The following is a 23,638-nucleotide window of genomic DNA, read 5'->3' on the forward strand; positions in this document are numbered from 1 at the left end:
GCAGAACTGGAAAATCCAGAATTTTCTTTAGTTAGGTCAGGTTTCTAACAACTGACTTTCCTATCAATCTCATTTCTTCTTGGTTACATGGGATAAGGTATGTATATAAGCATCAACATTATAAATAACGTATATAATAAAGTTTACAGATAACATAGAACATGCAATTTATGAGCCCTTCACTAAGAGACAATATGACTCTCACATAGAATACAGTACATGCTATCACACACAACATTCCTGGGCCTCTTAGTGTTCTCAGAACAGAAAGGGGCCTGTTCTACGAAACTTCAATCATCTGACAAAAAAAGAACCCTTTTCATAGGTCTGCGTCAAATTTAACAAGATTAGAACTGTCTCCTTAAACAGTTGGATTTCTCCTTAAACAGTTGGTTTAATTCCTTTGTATTTAACATTAAATGAGGTTTGGAAAATGATGCAATGAGCCAAATATCATAATCATGAGTTAACCAAGTTTTGAATTCGTTCGCTTGAGCCAGGTTTTCCTATATGTACAACTGCGTAAACTTTTTTCTAGGAAAAAAAGAATCAAACGAAAACCTAGACTGATTCATCTTGAAAAATCGCTGTCTCCTTAAACAGTTGGAATCTTCTTGTTAAGCCTGATGCAGACCTATGAAAAGGGGGTTAAAACCATTCATTTAAATAAATTAGTGTTGCTGAAAAAAAGTATTTAATGTGTTGTTCAAGCATTTTATCATTAAGTAAACATACTAAATATTAAAAATAATTTTATATAATATTTTTTCAATTAAAATATAATTTTGTTTATATTTTAAACCATTTTGCTGACACTTAAATATTTTTTTGTCGACTGCCGGCCTTAATTTGAAATTGCCAGCCAAGCTGACTCGATACCAGTAGGGTCGGCAACCGTAACGCCACCTTATCTCCACTAAAATGGGGACAGTTAGTACCGACCGAGTACAATCTCTAATTGCTTAGCATTTAATTATTAATAGTAGCAGTAATATAGACCAATCTAATCCAACAATCGTTTGGCTTTAGTATAACTATTGAGCTTACAGATACTTACATTTATATTATATTTTAGACAATGTTAAGTCAGAGATCTGTTGAAAGATCACGAAAATGATCGCATATACGAAACGTTACTTTTAATAAGATTATTAAATATTTCCGAACTTTGTTATCCAAATGGAAAATTTGATTGGCATGTCTAGCACTATGTTTGGTTTATCAACCAAATTTGAATTTTGGAAATTTGTTTTTGAAAAATTCTGATCAGATAACATTAAAAGAAAATAAGAAAAAAATAATTTAAATAGTTTAAATAGTGTCAATTATAAATTCAAATCTCGGCAACTATATTTTGGCAGTATAAATTATATATATTACTGTTATAGTATAAATTATAGTTGAGAAATGTCTCTTGCAACACAATACATAGTTGCAATTAATGCTGCTTTTCTTTGATTGGCTACGAGTAGGTTTTCCAAATTCCAGACATTTCGGAAACTTTAGGAATCGAGAACAAGAAATCGTATTTTCTGAGAATTCTCGAGAATTTCTGAAATAATCTTTTATATTTAATTTTCATTGAGGATCTGTAATAATGGCTAAGCTTCTTTCATACATTATTTTCAGATCTTGCTTTGAATGTAATTTGATTATGTTTTCATTGTTTTCATTAAGTAAATGCCAATTGAGTTTTTCGAAATAGTTTAAATTACTAAGTAATAACTTGTAATATTAATGCATTTGTACACATTACTATATACGATAACATCATAATTTTATTCAAGAATTACAAAAAACTTTGATTTAAAAAAAGTTCAACTAATTCGAACCTGAATAATTTGAAGTCGTGTTTTTTTGGTCCCTTGAGTTTTGAAATAACAAGGTTCCAATATACATCACAATTGTCAGCTGCAAACAAACTGATCAAATATGGTTGGAAGTATTTGTGGAAATGATTCATCGTGGAGAACAGAAACAGTTCATTTTACACAGAGAAATATTTATTTTTACAACCCAAGATTTAACTAAAATGCTATTCTATGGTAAGCTACCTTAGATTTCTTTAGTTAGTTTACTTGCAGATGACTTTGTAGTCAAATCCTGGGTCGTAAAAATAAAAATTTTTCTGTGTAAATACAAACTGTTTTCTGTTCTCCGTGATCAAATGTGCTCAAACCAAAATTAGCTGGTCATGTGTTATCTGATTCTGGTGTCGCACATGCATTTTTGGTGATGTGTAATATTGTAACACATACTTTCAGTTTGGATTTCAAACAGGTAAGACGTGTGTCTCTCTGCTCCAGAGAGGTAAGTTGTGAAAATTTTCTCTACTTTTGGTGCTAAGCCTGATATTAGACTTAGCTTGGGTTGCCCTCTACATTAGTATAGAAGGTTAGGGCTATTCTAATCCTAGCAGGTTGTTTAGGCTTAGCAGAGCTAAGCCTAACTTTTCTAGGTATTTTATTTACCCAAGTTGGTTCCTTTGGCATCTGCCATATTGGCCTCCCCAGCTGTGGTTGTGGTTAATTTTAAAGTTTGTAGCCATTTTGTTGGGAGACATCTTAGGCAACTTTGCTTAACTACCGGTTGCCATCCGCATCCCTTTCTGTCTGGTGTCAAGTTATCTCCAGTGTGGAAATAGTCAAGTCTCCTTCCTGATACTAGTGCGTCATCCCAACATTTGGACTTGGGTTCAGTTACTACCAGGTACTAGTGCATAGGCCAGCCCATCCTCGTTGTTTGGTGGCCCTCCCAGTGCGAGATCTTTCTTTGACCTCTTGTTATGATGGATAGCACAAGGGACATGAATATTGATACTCTGCCAAGCAGTCCAACTCCATCCGGGACTGGCTCAACGAATATGAATTTTGTGGAGTAGGAATTACTATCTAATATCCACTCTCACTTGGAAACAATAATGCTAAACATTCCTACGAACTGTGGCATGACGGTTAAAAGTGGGGAAAGGGCCTTGGTCAGGGAGGCCGCATTAAAGATGCATGCTGCGGCAAACCAACTCTTCGGCATAATCCTAGAAATGAGACAAAAGCGGGTGAATGCCGCTGCCCAACCAAAGGCTCCGTCCTACTCTGACATGGTCAGAAAGAACACTAAAATTAAAAGCAAGGAAACTAGATTGATAAATGCCACTGCAGGTAATCAGGGGGGTAGTGGCAAAAAGCAGAATGAGGACCATAATCTCATCATATCAGCAACCGCAGACCAGCATGAACCAAAAATGATGGCCAAAGAGCTAATGGCCATACTACAGGAAAACATCTCACCCAAAGATATTGGGTTAAACGTGGGAAACATCAGACCCCTGCCAAGTGGGGACATCAATATAAAAGTGAAATCCAAACAGGATATAAAGGCTTTAAAGGAAGCAATAAAACAAAACACCATTTTGGTAGACAAGATAGAGGTGAGAGAAAAGAAAAAGAGAGACCCAAAAATTATCCTTCTGAACCTGCCAATAGACATGACATACGGAGACATGATGGAACATCTCTATCTTCAGAACTCAAACATTTGTGAGAACTACACTAAAGAGGCCTTCCAAAAAGCCTGCTCCTTTGACAAATTTCTTTCCCCCAAGAACAGAGGGGAGGTGCAGCATGCCATCCTCACGATGACCCCCAGGCTTTGGTTCAGCCTCATTGAGGCTGGCAGGGTGGCTATTGGATGGAATTCCATCAGGGTAGACGACCATATACCGGTCACCTGCTATTTCAATTGCTGTGGCTTTGGCCACATTTCCACCAGATGCGACTTAAGACAAAAATGCAGCCACTGTGGCAGGAAATATTGCCTGAAGGAATGCCCAAATCAGGATAAGGGCCCAAAATGCACCAACTGTGCCAAATACAATAAAAGCAATCTACAGAACAAAAGACTCGACACAGACCATAACTCCTTTGCAGCCAACTGCCCATGCCTAAAATGGTTTATAGCACAGGTCATTGCCAATACCATGTACTAGTCAGCTCTTAAGTCTCAGGGGACTCGAACATCATGGACAATGTCACGATGGGGGGAAACGATACAATCATCAGTATGGAGCCACCTGCTCTCACGCAGGCTTCAAGCTATAACCAAGACAACATCTATGTCACAAGATATACCTTCAACATTACTATTCTCACAATCAACACACAAAGGTCCAAGGCAGCCTCCTCAGTTGTGCAAAAAATGGCAGATGACCACAGGGCTGACATAGTCCTCATCCAGGAGCCTTACCTAGTAAATAATTCTCTGGTGCACTTCAGCAGGTGGAGGACCTTTCCGGACCAAGACTTCTGCAGGGTGATTAAGGCAGGCATCCTGGTCTGCAATAAAAACCTCAAGATCAATTTCTGTCCTAATTTCAGCACAAGCTTCGTGACCACTATCCTTCTATCTCACAACAACAAACAACTCTACTTCTCCTCTGTTTATTGCTCCCCAGCTGAGGATATTCAGCAACTGATTGCAGATCTACAGAACATTTCCAATAACATCAAAAGTCCCTTCTGGGTGATCAATGGAGACTTCAACGCAAAGTCCCCAACCTGGCACAGCCCAGAGGAGGACCCACGTGGCTACACTGTGTGTGAGTTTATGGCACGGAACAATTTGGTTTCATGCAACACCAGTCCACTACCCACCTACTACAGCACCAGGGGCAAAAGCTGGATTGACCTGTGGCTGGCTAGCTTCAAAGCCCATCGGTCCATCTCATACTACAGTACCCTAGACAAAAATGGGGCCAGCGATCATCGCTACATTAAAACGACTATTACAACCAATGACCCAGCAATTGAAAGCAATGTCATAAAAATTAAGAAGACTAATTGGATGCAGTTTCAAGATCTGTTCAAAAGCCATTGGGCCTCCCCTAACAATCAGACACTTTCAGATATCTCAGAGGCAGAGGAACTGGCCACACATCTAGCCTCGTCTATTTTGGCCTCCTATCACAGATCAACCAGCACAGTCAAGGTAAGGCAAAACAGTGCACTGTGGTGGAGCAACTCTCTCAGTGCCCAGAGACGAATAGTTCGTCATTTATATAAAAAGTTTAAAAGGGAGAGCGACCCAAATGTGAAGGAGGAACGTAAGCGAAATTACATTAGCAAGTTCAATGCCTATAAAACTGAGATCAACAAGGCACATACAACAGCCTGGAAAAAGTATTGCACTGAAATAGGAAACAGGACCACATGGAGCAATCCATATCATATCATATACTGAAACCAAGAAAAGCCATCAAGATCCCAGTAAACATCAAAAAGGAGGATGGCACTACAACAAATGATTTATTAGAAACCCACAAATATCTCGTGAATGTCCACTTTCCATCAGACGATCACGGAGACGACAGCCAATGGCACAAGGATATTAGAAACAGTATCCTGACCCCCCAACTTCTAATAATGATGTCATGTTTACTTTGGGGAGGTTCAGGCAGCAGTTAAGTCTCTCAGGAACAAGAAAGCACCGGGAATCGACAAGATAACTCCTCTCATGGTCAAGAAAGCATTCGAGGCAGTACCCATAGCCTTTGTTTTCATGTACAATAAATGCCTAGAACAGGCACAGTTCCCACAAATTTGGAAGAAAGCAGAAATCAAATTCATCCCTAAAGCAGGTAAGACACAATCCTTTACAGCCACGGACTTCAGGCCAATTAGCCTCCTCCCGGTACTCGGGAAGGTCCTTGATGGACTAATTATCAATCGCATCAACTTCTATCTCTACAAAAATCATCTGGGTGTCCGTAGGGCTCTCGGTCAGGGCTGGGACTGTGGAACATCATGTATGATGGGTTTCTGCGTATCAATCCCAATGACATCAGGGCAACCTGGGCAATACAAGGTATGTGGGCAATATAAGGGTATGCGGACGATACCCTGGTCATAGTATCTGGTAAAAATGGCAAAAAACTCCAGGCTGAGGCGAACAAGCTTCTTACACATATCCACGAATGGAGCAGCAAAAATAAACTTATTATCAACATGCAGAAGTCTGTCTGTATGCAGATGTCGAAGGGCCGGCAACTCTGCAAGGCACCTTCCTTAAAAATTGGGAACACAAGGATCCCTCATACCACAGAAATGAGATACTTGGGCCTAATTATCGATCAGAGGCTTAAGTGGAACCCACATGTCGACTATGTATGTGGGAAGGCCCTCAAACTGGCAAATCTCCTCAGTTACATGGCTGGTAAGAGCTGGGGGGTCAACAGAGACATTCTTGTAAATATCTATAGATAGGTCATAGTGCCTACAGTCTTGTATGGTGCCCCAATCTGGGGAGAAGCTTCGAAGGTTCACATCAAGAAGGCTCTTAACAAAGTGCAACGTGTATGCCTTCTTTGAATATCGGGGGCATACAAAACGGCTCCCACGGCAGCACTCCAAGTCCTGACTGGGATACCACCTATAAGTCTTAAGGCTCAGGCCAATAGGATCCTCTGGAGGCTGACTCACCTCATCATACCTACGGGGAAATGGAAAGAACTTCTAGCATACCTGGAGATAGGAAGCATACCCAATCTGAAAATGGACCACCTGTTTCACCCCAACCTCAACACCACTATTCAGACCATCTACTCTCTTCTGCATCACCCTGCTCATCTACCAGAAGTCACAATGGGTTCCCATAGAGAGGATTCCCTTCCATATAATATTGTCTACACGGACGGTTCTAAATCTAAGACTGGAATGGGTGCTGGTCTGGCCCACTACAATACTCAAAATAATCAGTTTGTGCACAAAGAATCCCACTGCCTGGCAGGGTTCTGCTCCATTACTCAGGCTAAACTGTATGCCATTTACAGAGCCCTCAAGTACATTAATACGAGTACTAAGCTCAAGGGCAAAAACATCTATATCTGCTCGGACAGTAGAACTGCTCTCCAAAGCATATCTAGTGGTAAGCTGGATTGCAACATTCAATGGATGATCACTCAGGAGCTCACCTGTAGCACCAGCCACATAAACTTCATGTGGACATGGGCACATTCTGGCGACACTGGTAATGAGGAGGCTGACCGCCTCGCTAGAAAGGCCTCCTCGAGTACTACAGACATTACCTTCTAAGACATCCCGATGATGGCAACCAAGAAACTCATCTGGAACACCATGATCAACATATGGCAACGCAACTGGGAGGAGGAAGGACAACTTTCAGCTTCTTCCCAGACATTGCACAGTGGCTACAGCTTCAACACCTCAGCATTAACTTCAGAACTACTCAATTGTTCACCAACCATGGAAACTTCCTGGCCTACCTAAACAGATTTGGGCACAGGGACTCCCCGCATTGTCAGTGCGATGGGACTTCACAACAAGACGCACAGCATCTCATATTCGACTGCAACCAATACACCCAACACAGGACAAATCTACTCAGGACAATGTTACAGGAGGGATACAACTGGCCTTGCGACCACAACGTCTTAGTTAGAAATAAGATCTTCAAGGCACTTATAAACTTTGTCAAGTCAACAAAGGCACTGGACCTGCAACACGACAATAAGTAAAAAACATCTTCATCTAGTTCAACCCGCGTTTAACACGTGTATAATGTATAGCTAATGTGTAGGTGAGTTACAACTCTATCCGCTAAGCAGAATTTCCTGTAAACCTAATCATGGTATTCACCATTATGGCATCAATATTGTAAATTTTACGGTACTATGCCAGGCAATGACTACTTTTGTGAATAAGTAACTTATAGTCTCATTTTTTATGTACGGACCTAAAAATCTGTACCTCTCTTGTTTTCTTTTGTAAATATTATTTCCATATGTTACCCATTTATGTCTTAAATAAAGTTTCCGGTGCGGCTCATGACCTTCCCCTTCCTCTTTTCACCTCTCTTCAACTTTTCCACCCACTTTCGGCCTCTGCCACAACAGACTTTCCCTCCAACTAACCCTTCTCACTTCTTTTCATTTCTTTGAGGATATACCACTGAGTAATGCCTCCTATTCCCCTATAAATATAGAAATATAAAAATATTGTAACACAATGTAAGTTTACATAGCAATAAATAAGAAAAATGTTTAAAAGATACATTGTGAGTAGTATGTTTATTTTCCATTGTTGGTATTACCAGGTTCTAGAAGCAGACTTCCCCACTTTCCTGACCAACTTTTCTCAGGATTTGGGAATGGAAAAACAAAAAACAATTTCTGAGAAAGAGTGGGAAGGAATTCTCGCCCTGAAACTCTAGCTATGAGTTTGGCTTGCATCTTACTGGTTGAAGAAAGTCAGGCATCAGAAACTATTGACAAACTATTTTTGTTAAGGTATGTCAAAAATGTTTTATTTATAATTTTATACCTAATACAGATATCTACTGTATTAGTAAAATACCATACCTCCAATCAAACCTATTATTGTTTACTGTGTGGGAATCTCTATATATCAAGCCTGTCTATCTTGAATTTTTTCTTGTTCCTATAAGATTCAAGACAGACAGGCTCAACTTTACTAAACTCATAGAAAAGTTCACTATTGTGTGCTCAAATATTTCTTGATAACACTTTAAAAACCTTGTCATAAATCTGTGAAAACACAATGTTAACATACTTAATTTAGTTGAACTTTTGAATATCAGAAAACAGTAAACTTTAGACATAAATTATAAATTTACTACGTATAAAAATAGCCTTGCAACAATACAGAAAAATAAAAAAGTTATTCTAGTTTATATATGGAGAAAATTTACCCAATTTACGAAGTATTCTTTTGCATTCATCTCTACTGAAATCTAGCAGCATTGGCCACATCTAGATTAAGGGATAAAATGAAAATTATTTTTCATTCATTTTATCAGAACAAAATTCATAAACAAATTGATTATAAATTTAAATTATATAAATAAAAATGTTAATTTACTCTGTATTGATAACAATAATAAAGTAGCAATGAATTTTAATTTGTTTAACTGTCGTTATAAATTGTATATTGTGTAACTGAAAGATTGCTTTATTTTTATAAATACAGTGGGTGATCGGTCAACGAACAAATCGAATAACAAACACTTTCGTGAAAGATTTTTATGTTCGGACAACAAACATATGTTCAGATAACAAACAACTCACAGAACAAACACAAGAAGAAGCAACGTAAAATAATGAATACTGATTGGTCTTCCTTGTCTTCAGGCAACAATTCGAAGCTTTTTGGAGTGCAGGAGACATCGACATCGATGCTCAACCCGGTATATATCGATCGGATAGTATTCCTCCAAACTTTGAAACTCTCCCTTATAATTCCAGCCTTTTATTTTTCTGATAGAAACAATTCTTTTATAGTATTCACGAGACTGTCAGGTGGGCATTCGTTAAGTTTTGAATCGGTTTTTATTTTCAAAAGGTGAGAGTATAATAGCAAAGGTAGAGAGAGAGAGAGAGTGGGCATAAGATGTGTGATGTTGCTGGGTAATATAAGCTTGAACAGGTCTATAGTAGGGAACAGTTCAATCTTATCTAAGAAAGATACAGTATAATCATGAAGACTTGAGCAGCTTAAGGAGTAACAAAAATCACATCTGAGAAATAAAGAACTTCGAAGAGCTCATAGTGGAACCTGAAACTGATCTACGACAGAAGAACACCAAAAACTCTGGAATGAAGAACACCAAGAAATGTGGTGAGATATGTTTCCTCTGAAAAAGTGGATTAATGCCGACATCTGCTATTAAACATCTTTTGAAGAAGTGGGAGGATGTCAGAACAATGGTCTTAGAATAGCATCCAAACCAGGTTGATATTAATAGGCTTAGAGATCTCTGCAATTACAATGCTATTAATTACTTCTGAAAAAACCTGAAGAAGAGAGAAAAGCAATCGACATTAGACAGATTCTTTAACCCCCACAAATGGAAAAAACATGACTAATAAAAATGCAAGACTGCGTATATGTGTATTTTTATTATTACATATAAATAAATGTAGTAAGAAAGTATATATTTTTTATTTTTTGGGGTCTCCAGAATGAATTAATCAAATTCCCATAAAAACCTACAGTAAATCGATAATCGGTTAACGAACAAAGTCTTGGAACGGATTATGTCCATTAACCAATCACCAACTGTATTTAAAAATCTATTTTAACTGTTGTTAAGAATAAATAATAAAAAAATATGGTAATTTTAACGAATTGACAATTTTTATTATCATCTAATATTAACATTCACCTTTTTAAAATACGTGCACATGAAACATTTCAAAATGGAGAAAATTTCTGTGATGCGAAGAGGAGGAACAGTAAGTGCAGCATTATTGTGGAAGCTTATAGACATATTTATCACTTGTTTAATTATCTACAACTGTAAGTGTAATAAAAGTAGTTATGTTACACAGTGATTTCATTGTGTAATTAAAAATTTCCTTACTATAAGAATATTCACACTCAAGAACTATCAAGCAACAAATGCACCTGTGAGGACCAAATTAAACCGGCCAGTCTGATTTTAAACTTTTATTGTTCGAATCCCCTCGAGAGATAACGATCGAGATCAGAGATAGCGATCAAGATTCAAAGGATGTGCAGCGTTCCGCCATCAAACACGCTTCCCTCCTTGCCGGATCCGACTTCTGAGTCACGGAGCCCGAATCATCGCCCTCCGTCGCAATTGGTGATCGTAGCGGACGCGATTGGGAGTATAAATAGGGGGGAGATATCTGAGAACGGGGTGGCTGAACATAAGACGACGACAAATGTCCCGTCGGAACCGAGTCGAAAGCGAGGGCCAACTCGAAGACGCCGACGCCGCCGAAGACGAGCCTGACCACCGCTTAGCCCACCGCCGAGCCCACTGAAGCACCAAAGAACAACCGGCAATCGCTATCGATACATCGACAAGGTATGATTCCCCCATCCATTGTGAACTCTCTCTCTCCCGCGATTAGGGACGGGATGCATAGCTTCTCTGTAGTAGTTTCTATATTCAAATAAACCATTATCTGTGTTGTCCTGTTATTACGGATATTGCCTTTCCTTATCGACGACCCCACACACTTCCTCCACTCGACCTGACAATTAATTACCCAATCCCGACAAGTCGGGATATCATAAAAATTTAGCCATCCTTGACAGTGGGGTGTCTTGCCGACCTGTTCGCCGACAAAAAGGAGGTATGACTATGTCCTACCTCTCGGCATTTCCCACACACCTATACGTGTTGCAACAATGGCACATTTGTTTCTCTCTTCTTATTTTTACATATTGTAAGTATCTATTTCAGACATGCAAGTACTAATATTAACAGACAATAAATCTATTTCTGATATCTTAGAATTACATTACTGTTGACACTTCATTTTATGGACCAAAATGTAATGGATTTTTGAAAGAATAGACTAAATCTGTATATTCCAAAGCATTTGTTGAAGTGGAAACAAAAAATTTAGGAATATCAGATTGAGATGCAACTTCATAAAATGTCCACTAGATCAGAGGTCACCAACCTTTCTGACCTCACGGACCACTAACTCACTATTTTGAATCCCATGGACCACTATCATGAATTTTTTTTAATGATACAAACATCCATATAATAACAAGCAATTATTTATTGCGACGTGGTCACAATGCCGGGCTGCAATTTTTAATCATATTATTTTAATTTATTTAATTTAAAATATATACTCTCCACCTCAAATTAGTAGTTACTTGCCCCTGTACTTCATACTTTTCCTTTAACAATAGTCGTGCCAGTCATCTATATAACACCTTTGAGGGGAAAATTTTTGAATTGAAATAACACAATTTCAGGTTTGCATTGAAAGTTCACATACAGTTAATCGGGGCCTCCTGCCCCTAAGGTTTCCATATCTGGTCTCGTCTTTCATATATCTAACTCCGTTCTCGAAATTAATGAAAGACAGACAAATGGACAACAGTGAGAATTTATGTCTACAATTTTTTCAAATTGCAGCCCAATGATCATAAAAGTTCCATTTTACTTTATTAATATAAATTCACTTGTTTAATTATAACAAATTAGTGTGAGGTTCATTGCTGCTTGCTTGAAATAAGTTTATGGATTCTTGTCTCTTTTCCATGAAGAATCTGAAAACACAATCTGCTTCTCTTATATTTATCACAATATAGACTGTTTGTATGTCTATATTATATCTCATATAAAGTTTGTTTTATTAATGGAGTTAATCATTTTCTCTAAATAATGTCATACAAGAAAACGAAAATATCACAAATATAATAGTTATAAATTATGAATAGTTTTATTTCCAATTCTAAAGTATTTGAATAATGTATTATTTTGATTGAAATAAAACATGCCGAGGGTGACACTTTCATATTCATATGTATGATACTGCACTTTTTCATTCCCTTGACCAAAAAATAGGCAATAAGCTAAAATCATTTTAAAATAATTTCATTAAACAAAGGTTATTAAATAACAAAAATATTTCATTAGAATGCAACAATTCAAGAACTAATACTCTTTACGAAAAGTTTTTTTAAACATACTTTAGTATGTTTCTTTGAATTCTCAAATTTTTATTTTAATATTTCACCTGTCAAGGAAGCTTCTCAACCCAAATTGTTTCTTCTAAATTGAAAAATTTTTAGAACTTTACAAGAGAGGTTTCAGTTACAAACCCATCCTTAGATGTTAACTATAGTAGTATAAATCAAAGAGAAGACAACAGGTTCTGATAAATAGGACTACTGTATTTAGACATTTATCATTAAGGTGGCATGGGGGTTGGGAAGCTGATTTTGCCAACTGGTATCTGCGGCTGATACCAGTAATTCATACAAATGCCAGTCAAGAAGACTGGCTCTCCTTCCTCATCCCCACACCCTTCTTTATATAGCTATATATCTCTTAATTCTGAGAAATGTATTAATTTTTTTTTTATTTTGATGGCATGACTGCCAACTATTCAGTGGAATTTGTCAACATTGAAGGGTGAGATGCCCCTTCAAATCTCCCAGTGGCTTCACCCCTGCCCATACACCAATCACATCCCAGGATAGTAAAAAAAAAAAAAGTGAGAGAGACATAATATTACAGTCATTTCTCTTGCAGCGTGTTTTTTTTTTGTGTAAATACAAGCTTATGTAATTAATTTTATGTTGGACTGTATTTTATATATATTATAACTGGAAAATAATAAACAAATATAATTTTTATATTTTTAAAATGTATTTTAATTACCATTAGTTAACACAAAGTATTGATAAATTTCTATGTATATGTATTATAAGCAATACATACAGTAAATGAACAGTGATTTTTTAATTTCATCTTGATAACTAATATATATTCACTAATAGCGAGGTTGAGGCTGAAGTTTTAAATGCGAAAACGTGTACGTCAGATGTTCGGCACTGCTTTCCCGTAAGCCTAGAAGTCTGACAACAGCATTTGGAATGTCGAGCATGATTCCACTGACTTTCCGAACACCATTGTAAAACTTCTAGGCTTACGGAAAAGCGGCGCCAAACGTCTGACGTACACGTTTTCGCATTTAAAACTTCGGCCTCAACCTCGCTAATAAAACTAAAAAGTTTAAGTTTTGAGCTAAGAAAATGCAATGTAATGCACTAATTGTTCAGCCATAAAATAAATTATAGATCAATATTTCATGCCAACACTTCAGTAAAACCCATCAAATGCATCCTGGTAATTATATTTTATTGTTTGCTGAGGAGATAGCAGACTCCTTTATTAGAAGCATATATAAATTAATACAATAACTATTCTTTTTGAGTTAGAAGCACAAATTGATATTCTTTAAAGAATATTTTTAACGGATAAATTTACATGTTTCTTGATGTTCTTAAATGTTTGTTTTAACCAAAGTTTCCAAGTACTTGGGGATAAAATCTGAAACAAAATGAATTCTTTCCAAAAGATACAGGAATGCTTCAATTCTAGGATATGCAATACATGTACTTACTGTCAGTGATATAAATACATATAAAATATGAAAAAAGAAAAAGATATCTCATTGTAAAAACAGTTTTTAGAAAAAAGATCTCACGTCACTAGTTGACAGTTCTGGAAAACTAAAATACTGTATCTTCGATTAAGCATTCCTTCACATAATTTCTGTAATTTTTTCAAGCTTAAACACCCTTTTTTAGATTATCTTTCTCTCAAAGATCATCATTTTTTTTTTTACCACATTTTACAAAATATAGGCAGTTCCAAACATATCGTTTCAAAAATGCCTGTAAATGAATATTATATAATTCTTAATTTTATACTTTTTACTTATTGTATTTTATTTTTTGTATTTTACATGTTTTAGTAGGGGTTCTACTGTTAATTAGGGGAAGGAAATCTATTGACACAAAACTTTTTCTATTGTATTTGAAAATAAATAAATAAATCTGGTAACCCCAGTTTTAACATTTGAGCAGTTATTTGTGTTAAAAATAACCAGTAAAAAGTGAAAAATTATATATTTATATACTATATATAAATGCTTTTATGTAATGGAATAAAATAAAATATCTGAATTATGCAAATATTTCTCTTGCATTTTGACTGAAATCTAGTGTCTATAATTTTTGTCACTTTAAAAAATGTATTTTAATTATAATTCTTTTACATTTTTTAATTACTGTAAGATCATGGCAATTTTAGAGCTTATCTGGCAGCATTTGGCAGAAACTTCCTGTTGCTGCTGTGATTCAGATAAACAAGAAAAAGTAACACATCTATATGAATGTCCTGGATATGATTGGTATAGATATATGTTAAGAATGTAGTTAGCCTCTTGGGCTTGAGGAGCCAAGTCCACTCTTTATGCTAATTCAAAAGCCATACTATCAGAGCCAGCCAGAGGGCAGTGCAAGCAGCATGAACCCACAAGGCCCCACAATCCAACTTTTGTGAAATTCAAAAATTTATCATTTCATTATTTGCTAATTTATCTCATTTTTGCTAATCTATTTAATGAGTGGTACATTTACCGTTAAAATATTACTTTCTTGTTCAAAACTGTTGTTGCTATTATTATTATTATTATTATTGTGCCACCCTGCATTCTACAAGTTTTTTTAGTTTTATTAATGGCTATTAATATTCGCCTGTAATACTAGACTTATTACATCAGTAATGGAATTATTTCCTGTTTAGAAAATCATCATCTTTTATTGACTCATTTTTATACAGGGAATGCATTTCAGACCATCTTGTCTCTCATCAGCTGTCACTTCCTGAAGATGACCATGTTATATGTTCATAGATGATTTCCTAATCAAGCAATAATTCCATTACTAGTGTAAATCTAGTATTACAAACAGATAATAATAGCCATTAATAAAACTAAGAAACAACTAGACACAAAGCAAACAGAATAAGCATTTTTTGTTTTTTTTTGTATTTTGTAAAAAGAATAAAAATTAATTCACTTTTATAACCACTTAAAAGGACAAATAAAACAAAATGTTACGTCCTTCAAATCCGACATTCACCAGAGTTCAAGAATTACTCAGAAGACTATTTTATTCTCAGATATTTTATTTAGGGTATGTTCATAAAGCCAAACGAGTTAAATGCATTAGTAATAAATGATTCGAAAAGTAGTAGTCTTGCTCAGTGTGCATGCTCTGCAGTGATGACGTTCTAAACGAAACTCTAACAAAGCTCACGAAGGAAAGAGTTAGTTTACTTTGTTAAGAAAATGGCGCCCGACAATATCGATGTTTCTAAATCTACTCGAGTGTTTAAACTGTGTTATTTCAATCATTTCATCTTTTAAGTGAAATGATTGAAATGACTGTCCACCCGAAGCAATCTAAGAAAAATATTTCAGATAAGACTGCACTAGCAACATTCATATCTTCGATTATAGAAACAGCCATTTAGTTATAAATGAATCGTTTGAAAAGTCTAACGAAATAAGAATAACGATGACATCATTCTCGTTTAACTCGTTCTACTGTACGAATGTACCTTTAAATGCATTTCGCAACAGAGTTTACACCAATTTTTTGGGTCTCTCCAACATCAATCACACGACAATCCAGACGATCATTACCACATACGATATCCTTTTACTAAAGAAGGATTGGCAAAAACTCCCATCCGAAACGTACTTAAATAAAATTATCTTCTAAGTAATTCTCAAACTCGGGCAAACATCAGATTCAAAGAATGCAACATTTTGTTTTATTCATCTAAAAAGACTGCCCTCTTAAGCGGTTATAAAAGCGAACAATTATATCCGGCAAATATTACTAGTTTTAACTCTGTATTAAAATTAATATTCCTTTCTTAATTATAAAGAGCAAATCTTTATAAATAATATTATATTTACATATTAATTTTTCTATTTTTTTATCTATTTTTTGTATTTTATACTTTGTCTTATGCTGTATTGTATTGTAAGTATATGCAGTGTTATACTCCTGTGGAGTGGTGTACTTTCTGTTCTGTTGTGTGTATTGTGTTTATTAATCGTCCAGTGTTATATCAAGCCTTTTACAATGAATACAATGGCTGAAATGCTTGAAATTCTTTACAACTAAAAGATAAAAAGCATGAGATTTTATGAAAATAAATCATTATCTTACCTTAACCAATAAATAATGATTATGTGATCATCACATATTATAATTTAATTTTACAATTAAATATACATCAGTCGTTTGAATGATAATAAATAATTTCCTACCATCAAAATCTAAAAAAAATCATAATTATATTTTTGTTGACAGCCAAAAGAATAAGTACAAAATACCAAACTTACTAAGGCGCCATCTAGAAATTTTAAAATAATATTCGTGCAAAATTATTCTATTTTAAAAACTGAATTATTTTTATATAATATAAATAATTTATTTTACGTTCTAATATTAATTTTAGTATTAATAAATATAACTTTTTAAAAATTTTATCTCTCGTGTTCCGCAGAGCGTGAACGACAGATGAACTTAACCGCTTATTAAGGTGATAAATAAAATATCGATAATTCTTAATTGGGTATTTTCTAGGAAAACGAAATTGAGTTACGTGGCGTATAAAACTAAAACTGTGCGAAAAAAGGGGTTTAAAACTGATCTTAAAATAAAAAATTATTGAGAGATCAATTTAAATTGACAGCAATCGGAAACTCGTAGCGCGTCACCAGCTTACAACCGGCAATCGGCTCATAGATTTTAAATGGCGAAATCTGACTCAAATATCTCGGCCCGTAGATCAAAATTTTGGTCTTGTCGCGACTTCGTCTTTGCCGCGTTGTACTGTACATATTTGCAAAACATCGTGTTCGGTGGTTTTGCGGTTGGTTTAAACTTCCGTCACAGACAAAATATTTTTTGACTTAGAGGGCCTCCTTTAGAAAGCCCATTATGGGTTCGGCCAGATCCACAATGGGGAGCCGGGTGGGCCCAACATATCACCGGGACCAACATATACCCCGAGACAAATATGGCTAAAAAAGTATTACTCGACGTCTAACACAGGACAATAGACGGGGTGCAATCACGTGATAAACGTCATCGCCCCGCCCACCAAAACAATCGTCTGCCATATTGGTTGTTGATTTGGCGTTACCTTGCTCGTTCGCTTTATTATGTCAACGTGGGAGAAAGACATCTTACCTGGCTATGCAGACGATTTAAAAGATATTGATTTGATAGAATATAAAGAGAAAATTTCTTTTATCAGACGGGACCCACACGAAATGAAACCAAAGGATTTTTCATCCAACGATTTAACCATGTGGCCTACTATAGAACATGGAGACAGTAATTTATTTGGTTTTAACAACTAACTCAGACGAAGGCGTGTAAATCATTTGATGCTCATAATTATTTGACAAGCGGATTTATTCATCGTGATATTTTATCAAAAGCCGTTCATAATGATTTAATTTTGCTTGTAGGAAAGGTACCGATACGTATCTTCGTTTGCGACTTTCCATTTCTCATAACCAGTGCCAACCAACTTTTCGTAAATAAATTTCGCTACATTTTAAAATTAAAGTCGCTGATTTCGCAACAGATATTTTAAAAAGTCGCTACTCAATAAACAACAAATTTTCTAGTTGTCAAAAGGCTTTATTACAAAACAAATTTATTGATACAATACGAGAAAAGTCGTACACATAATAGTTGTGTTAAAAAACAATTAAAAAAATAATTGAGTTGTTAACAACACGAACGATATATAATTATAATACATATATAACAAAAATGGAAAAACGAAAAAAATAATAGGTTTTAAAACAGACTTCGATCAGAGTCGCTTTCGTCTTCCGACGACTGTTTGTCAGTGTCAGCTTCTTTTATTTTAAATGAATACATAAGTTTTGTTGATTTTTTAAAATGTTCTTGAGTAATTTCGTAATTAGTGCAACACGAATTTCTATTATGTAACTCAATTTTAATTCTTAACAATGCCGAAGTTAAATTAACTCCAAGACGATTTCTTTTTTTGGTTTTAATGTCAACCAACATTGAAAATACACGTTCCACATCAGCGTTTCCGTGCGGAATAATTAAGGCACTTTGTGCCACTTGTACAATGTTTTTAAACAAACACTCGTCGTTGAAATTTTCAATTTCTGCTATTTGAGTCCATAAATCACAAATATTATCGGGGGCTTCATCAAATTTTAAATAAAGTTTAATTTTTTTGTATTCATTTTCAAGTGTGACGACATTAATATCAATTTTCGTGATTTCAGTAATTGGTTTTAAATTGCATATTTTATTGGCATTAAAAATATTGTTTTTATTCAAAAAATCTAAATTTTTATTTTAAAAAAAAGTTTTCAATTGGAAATCTTTTAAACGCTTCACTAACTGCCTTTTGGTAAAACTTTAGACCAGTAATTCTCAAACTTTTTCGATCCACCGCCCCCTTTGTTCCATAAAGTTATACCCAACGCTCCTAACCCATTTTCTCTTGTGTGAGAAAGGATTGGAAATACAGTAGAGCATCGGTTATCCGACCCCCAATTAACCGACTTATCGGTTAACCGACCGCGTTCTAGTCGGCAAATTCAAATGTCCGCTAGTGATGTGGCACTACAATATTTGGTTATGTCTTGGCTACTTTTAATATTATTTTTGTTAAATTTTTGCATATTTTAGCTGGCAGCATGGCTCGCCCTGAGAGGGAGGCTAGTATTTAAACCAGGGCTAATACACTATACTAATAATGTATTTTTTTCATACTTTTCGGTTATCCGACCAACCCCAATCCCCAATTCAGTCGGATAATCGATGCTCTACTGTATTCTAAGGAAAACCTTTCTATGAAACCTTTCTTTAACCTTCACACTTTGTGCTCTTCCATACAATGTTCTCAACATCTGGAAACCATTAAACGCAATGTTTCCTCTTATCAATTTAACAGAGGAAAGGAAACGGCTGTCAGTGACCCCAACTTTTGCCTTTGGTCACCGTTCAGTACCCTGCCTCCAGCGCCCCCTAGATTTACTCACCGCCCACAAGGGGGCGTTATCGGCTACTTTGAGAAATGCTGCTTTAGACATTTCAAAATAAATAATTCGTTGTCAGTTTTACTTAAATCATTAATCAGTGCTCTTGTGGTAAAAAAAAAAAAAAAAAACCCAACATTAATTTTTAACAAGTTGAAAAATTTCCCGCGCAGATTTATTTTTGTTACAAAATGTTACTTTTACAGATTTTTAGCTTTAGATTAGGAGGCCTCGTATACAGTGTTAACTTCAGACATTTTTCTTCGGGGGAGGGAATTGTTTTGGAGATATATAAAAGATTGATTTGGGGCCCCCGGTAATTGCTCCGATTTCCCGTAGATAACGCACCACAGCCGGGAAATATATATATATATATATATATTTATATTCTCTGTCAAGTACAATTATCAATTATTTTATCTTAAAAATAATTTATCTACAGATGTGTAGAATGAATACAACTTATCTAAATTCACGTACATACGTCTCCTCTTTGGCAAGTATCAAGACAGATAGTAAACACAAAATATCAAAATATAAACTATGCATCAAAATTAAGTACAGGTTTTCATAACCTTTCTCAAGGTAATTTTTTAGATTATGGATATCTAAAATTAAATACTCTTTGATGTAATTGAGTACACATAAACTAAGGTACTACGTGCATAGGGCACGCACGCCTTACATAAACATTTATTTTTAAAATACAGTGACACTTCTAAACAACTTATAAGTATAAATTTCTATAGATTGTATCGTAAATTGAGGTTACGTTCCTTAGGAACGCAGCTAACAAAAATTACGGCATATCTCTACGCTCATAAAGTGAGAAGTTGTAAAGTTAGCGGTCGTAAAACGGGGATTACTGTAATTGTTTATATTTCACAATGCAAGTTCTTGGGAAGACTAAAAATAAAATGGCGGAAGTGTTAAAGATCATACTCGTGTAAATATATTGTTTAAAATGATAAAATCCAAAATTTAAACACGAATGACGTCAAGTGATTAGATTGCAAAATAGTTGATTAAAATCTAACATTCAAGCATCATTCAAATTTCGTCTTATCGTATTTAATATTGCAATATTAAATCGTTAAAGTTAACTAAATTTGATTTTTATCTGAAGATAATTTATGAGAAGGATAAAAAATCACATGTTGATATGGTGATGGGTGGGGTGATCATTTAGTTACACTTTAAACTTTTAGCGTTACATGTAAAATCCTTTTAAAAAATGATTACCGGTAATTTAATTTAAAAATATTTTTTAACCATTAAGGAACAGCGAATTTGCACTCTTTTTTTTTAATTATAAAATCGACAGTGTTTCTTTACAGTTACTAAAATAAATAAATTTCATCTGTGTTTAAATGCCAAATTAAGTGTAATTGTTATATTAATTAATAATACAGTACTCATAACCATGACTATAATTTAGGTTTAATCGTAATAAAGTACAAATTGACATACGAAGAGTCCAAATAGAATCTAATCCGGCCGGAAATTAATGATTAATTTGGATGCCTCCATTTTTTAAAATTAATATTTAGTCGTAATCTTAATCATCCTGTATAACCAGGAACATTGAGAAAAGAACAAATCATCTTCAGTTCTATGGTCTGTTCCAACTCGTTCCATTTCATATCAGTCAATACCAAGAAGGCTCGGGTCTTGCGAAAATAAATTTCACCAAGTTCCCTGATCTTCCATTCTCATTTACCCGTGTCCTTTGCAAATGTGGGAGTCGTCAGTCCATTCTAAAGACGTTTTCGTCGATTCTCGATGACTAACTTGAAGTCTTCATAAATTTAATTTTTAAAAAAATCTCTTCTAGTGTAATTCCTAGAAGGCCGGATAACCGAGAGGTCAAGGCGGCAGCCTATCGCTCTGGAGGACCTGGAATCACCGGACGCATCGAAAAGATCCGAGAAATTTTTCAGGTGGTGGTCCATCCAGATGTCTGGGCTCCGTCCTTCACTATCCAGCCGTCCCGTTGTGGGCCTAACCGAACCTATAATGTATTTGCTAAAAGAGGCCCTGTTTTTTTTTTTTTTTTTTTTTTAACTCTTTCCGCCCTGTGGGCACTAAGAGGGCCTCTTTTAGAAGGCCCATTATGGGTTCGGCCAGGCCCACAATGGGGCGATCGGGTGGTGAGGGACGGGGCCCGACATATCCGAACGGACCACCCCCCGAAAAATTCCTGGGGATTATTCGACCCGTTCGGATTCGATCCCGGGTCCCCCAGAGCGGTAGGCTGCCACCTTGACCGCTCGGCCATCCGGCCGTCAAAGAGGCCCTGTTAATGGCCATAGGTGGAAAGTTTAATTCCCAGTTTTTCGTAAAAATCTCCGGTAAAATCCGATGTCTGCGTTAGCTCTGCTTTCATATATATGTTTCTTAAGTTTTATATTATGTTAGTATGTTTCTTACGTTTATAATGCAAACAGCAGGATAATGGATTTGTAAAGTTTAATTTCGTGTCGATGTTTATTTTTGTTAACCATAACTTGAACTTGAACTCACTGATAGATAGATATGGCCTTGTTCAGTCTATGGTTTACATCCAATTGAGTATCACCACCGGATATCACAATACTTATAAACTTTATATAGGTTTTATTTACTGTTCTTCAACAGTTAATGGCGGGTGCATTTGGCAGCCGACCCGAATGATTTTAGTTCTCTCTCTAGTAATTTTCCTGCAATTTGTTCATGTTTTTTTTAAAACTCGTGCTGTGGGCACTAAGAGGGCCTCTTTTAGCAAACCCATTATGAGTTCGGCCAGGCCCACAATGTGGCAGCTCGGTGTTGAGAGACGGGGCCCGACATATCCGAACGGACCATCCCCAAAATATTCCTGGGAACTTTTCGACCCATCAGAATTCGAACCCGGGTACCACAGGTTGTCATTTTGACCGATCGGCCATCCGGCCTAAATTTATTGATGTTTCAAGTTTTTGTAATTCGTCTCGAATTTCAACACGTTCGAATACAATATTAAATCCACATTTCATGAAACTAATTTTTATATTTAGAATTTTTCCGAAATTTTTCATATTGAATTTTGATGGTAGGGGGCGTCGAAAATTTTTATATTAAAAAAAAAAGTTGAAATTTCGACGAGAGGGAGCGCTTTACGAAATTTATCCACGTTTTTGTTGTTGTATGTTTCATTCTGATGTCCAATGCTTTCACCATTTTAGTAGAACTTCATATAAAATTGTCATACACTGATTACAATCATTAAAACAACATATTGTATATTTTTAGATCTTTGCCTGAAGATATATCAAACCCAGGTTGTCATTACGCCATGTAAATTGAATAAATGGAGTCAATATCCTGAGAAAGTGAAGGACTGAGAATGACAATTCTTATAGAATTTTTTGAAAAATATAGAAGTGACGTTGATCCATCAAAATCTAGTTTTTCTCCTCCTTAATCCACTTTTTATTCAAAATCAAAATATCTATGATAAACAGAAACCTGTCATACAACTTTATAGTAACCTATAATTATTTTTTTTAAATATTATATATATATATATATATATATATATAAACAAGGAATGTGTACTTTTAATTTCTTTCACAACAAAAAAATGTGATATACAATTTTTTATCTTTAGTACTTCACCTATTTCACAATATGTTATAAAGGTTAAAATTAAATCTTCAATTTCCAAACTAAATTTGTAGGATTTTAATTAACTTCAATTTTAAAACAATACAAACACGTCCCAATTTATGTTTTAATAAAAATATTGATTAAAATGAAGTTTATCATAGATAATTACATTAAACTAAGGCTCACTGATGGAGTATTAGATGATCTTTTGAACTAGTGTTTGAAGTTTGGAAATTATGGTATAAAGGTCTGAATTCCAAGTCTAGTTTATTATATAATTAAACTGTCACAAACTATTAAAATACTAATGTTTTTTGGGCAAGATTCTTAAAACTAAGGATCAATCTCCATTCAGAATCAGTTAGCTCCTTAAGAGATTGATCCTTATTATAAAATCAATAAAGATCTGCTTCGACAAATATTACATTTATATTATATTTCAGGAAAATTTTATATATTAAATTTGCCATTAGATATTAGTTTAAGCTGTTAATTACAATTTTCTTAATGAGATATTTTGCACAGATTATCCTATTTATCATTCGACTTTATTATGTTATTGCGTCATCATCCCTT

At 35.2% G+C, this 23,638-nt stretch overlaps 1 protein-coding gene across 1 annotated transcript in view; it reads right to left on the minus strand.

The window, feature by feature from the left end:
• The window catches only part of LOC136970675 (BRCA2-interacting transcriptional repressor EMSY), a 72,345-nt gene extending 55,623 nt beyond the window's left edge, over positions 1–16,722 (minus strand). The window contains exons 1-2 of the mRNA XM_067265137.1: positions 16,560–16,722; positions 8,722–8,782 (exon numbers count right to left, since the gene is read on the minus strand). Coding sequence (XP_067121238.1) covers positions 8,722–8,782 — 61 coding nt within the window. The 5' untranslated portion in view covers positions 16,560–16,722. The remainder of the gene's footprint in view (positions 1–8,721; positions 8,783–16,559) is intronic.
• Between the last annotated feature and the right edge of the window lie 6,916 nt (positions 16,723–23,638).

Source organism: Centruroides vittatus, unplaced genomic scaffold, assembly GCF_030686945.1.
Source record: "Centruroides vittatus isolate TY-2023 unplaced genomic scaffold, ASM3068694v2 contig_2104, whole genome shotgun sequence".
NCBI classification, from domain to species: Eukaryota; Metazoa; Arthropoda; class Arachnida; order Scorpiones; family Buthidae; genus Centruroides; species Centruroides vittatus.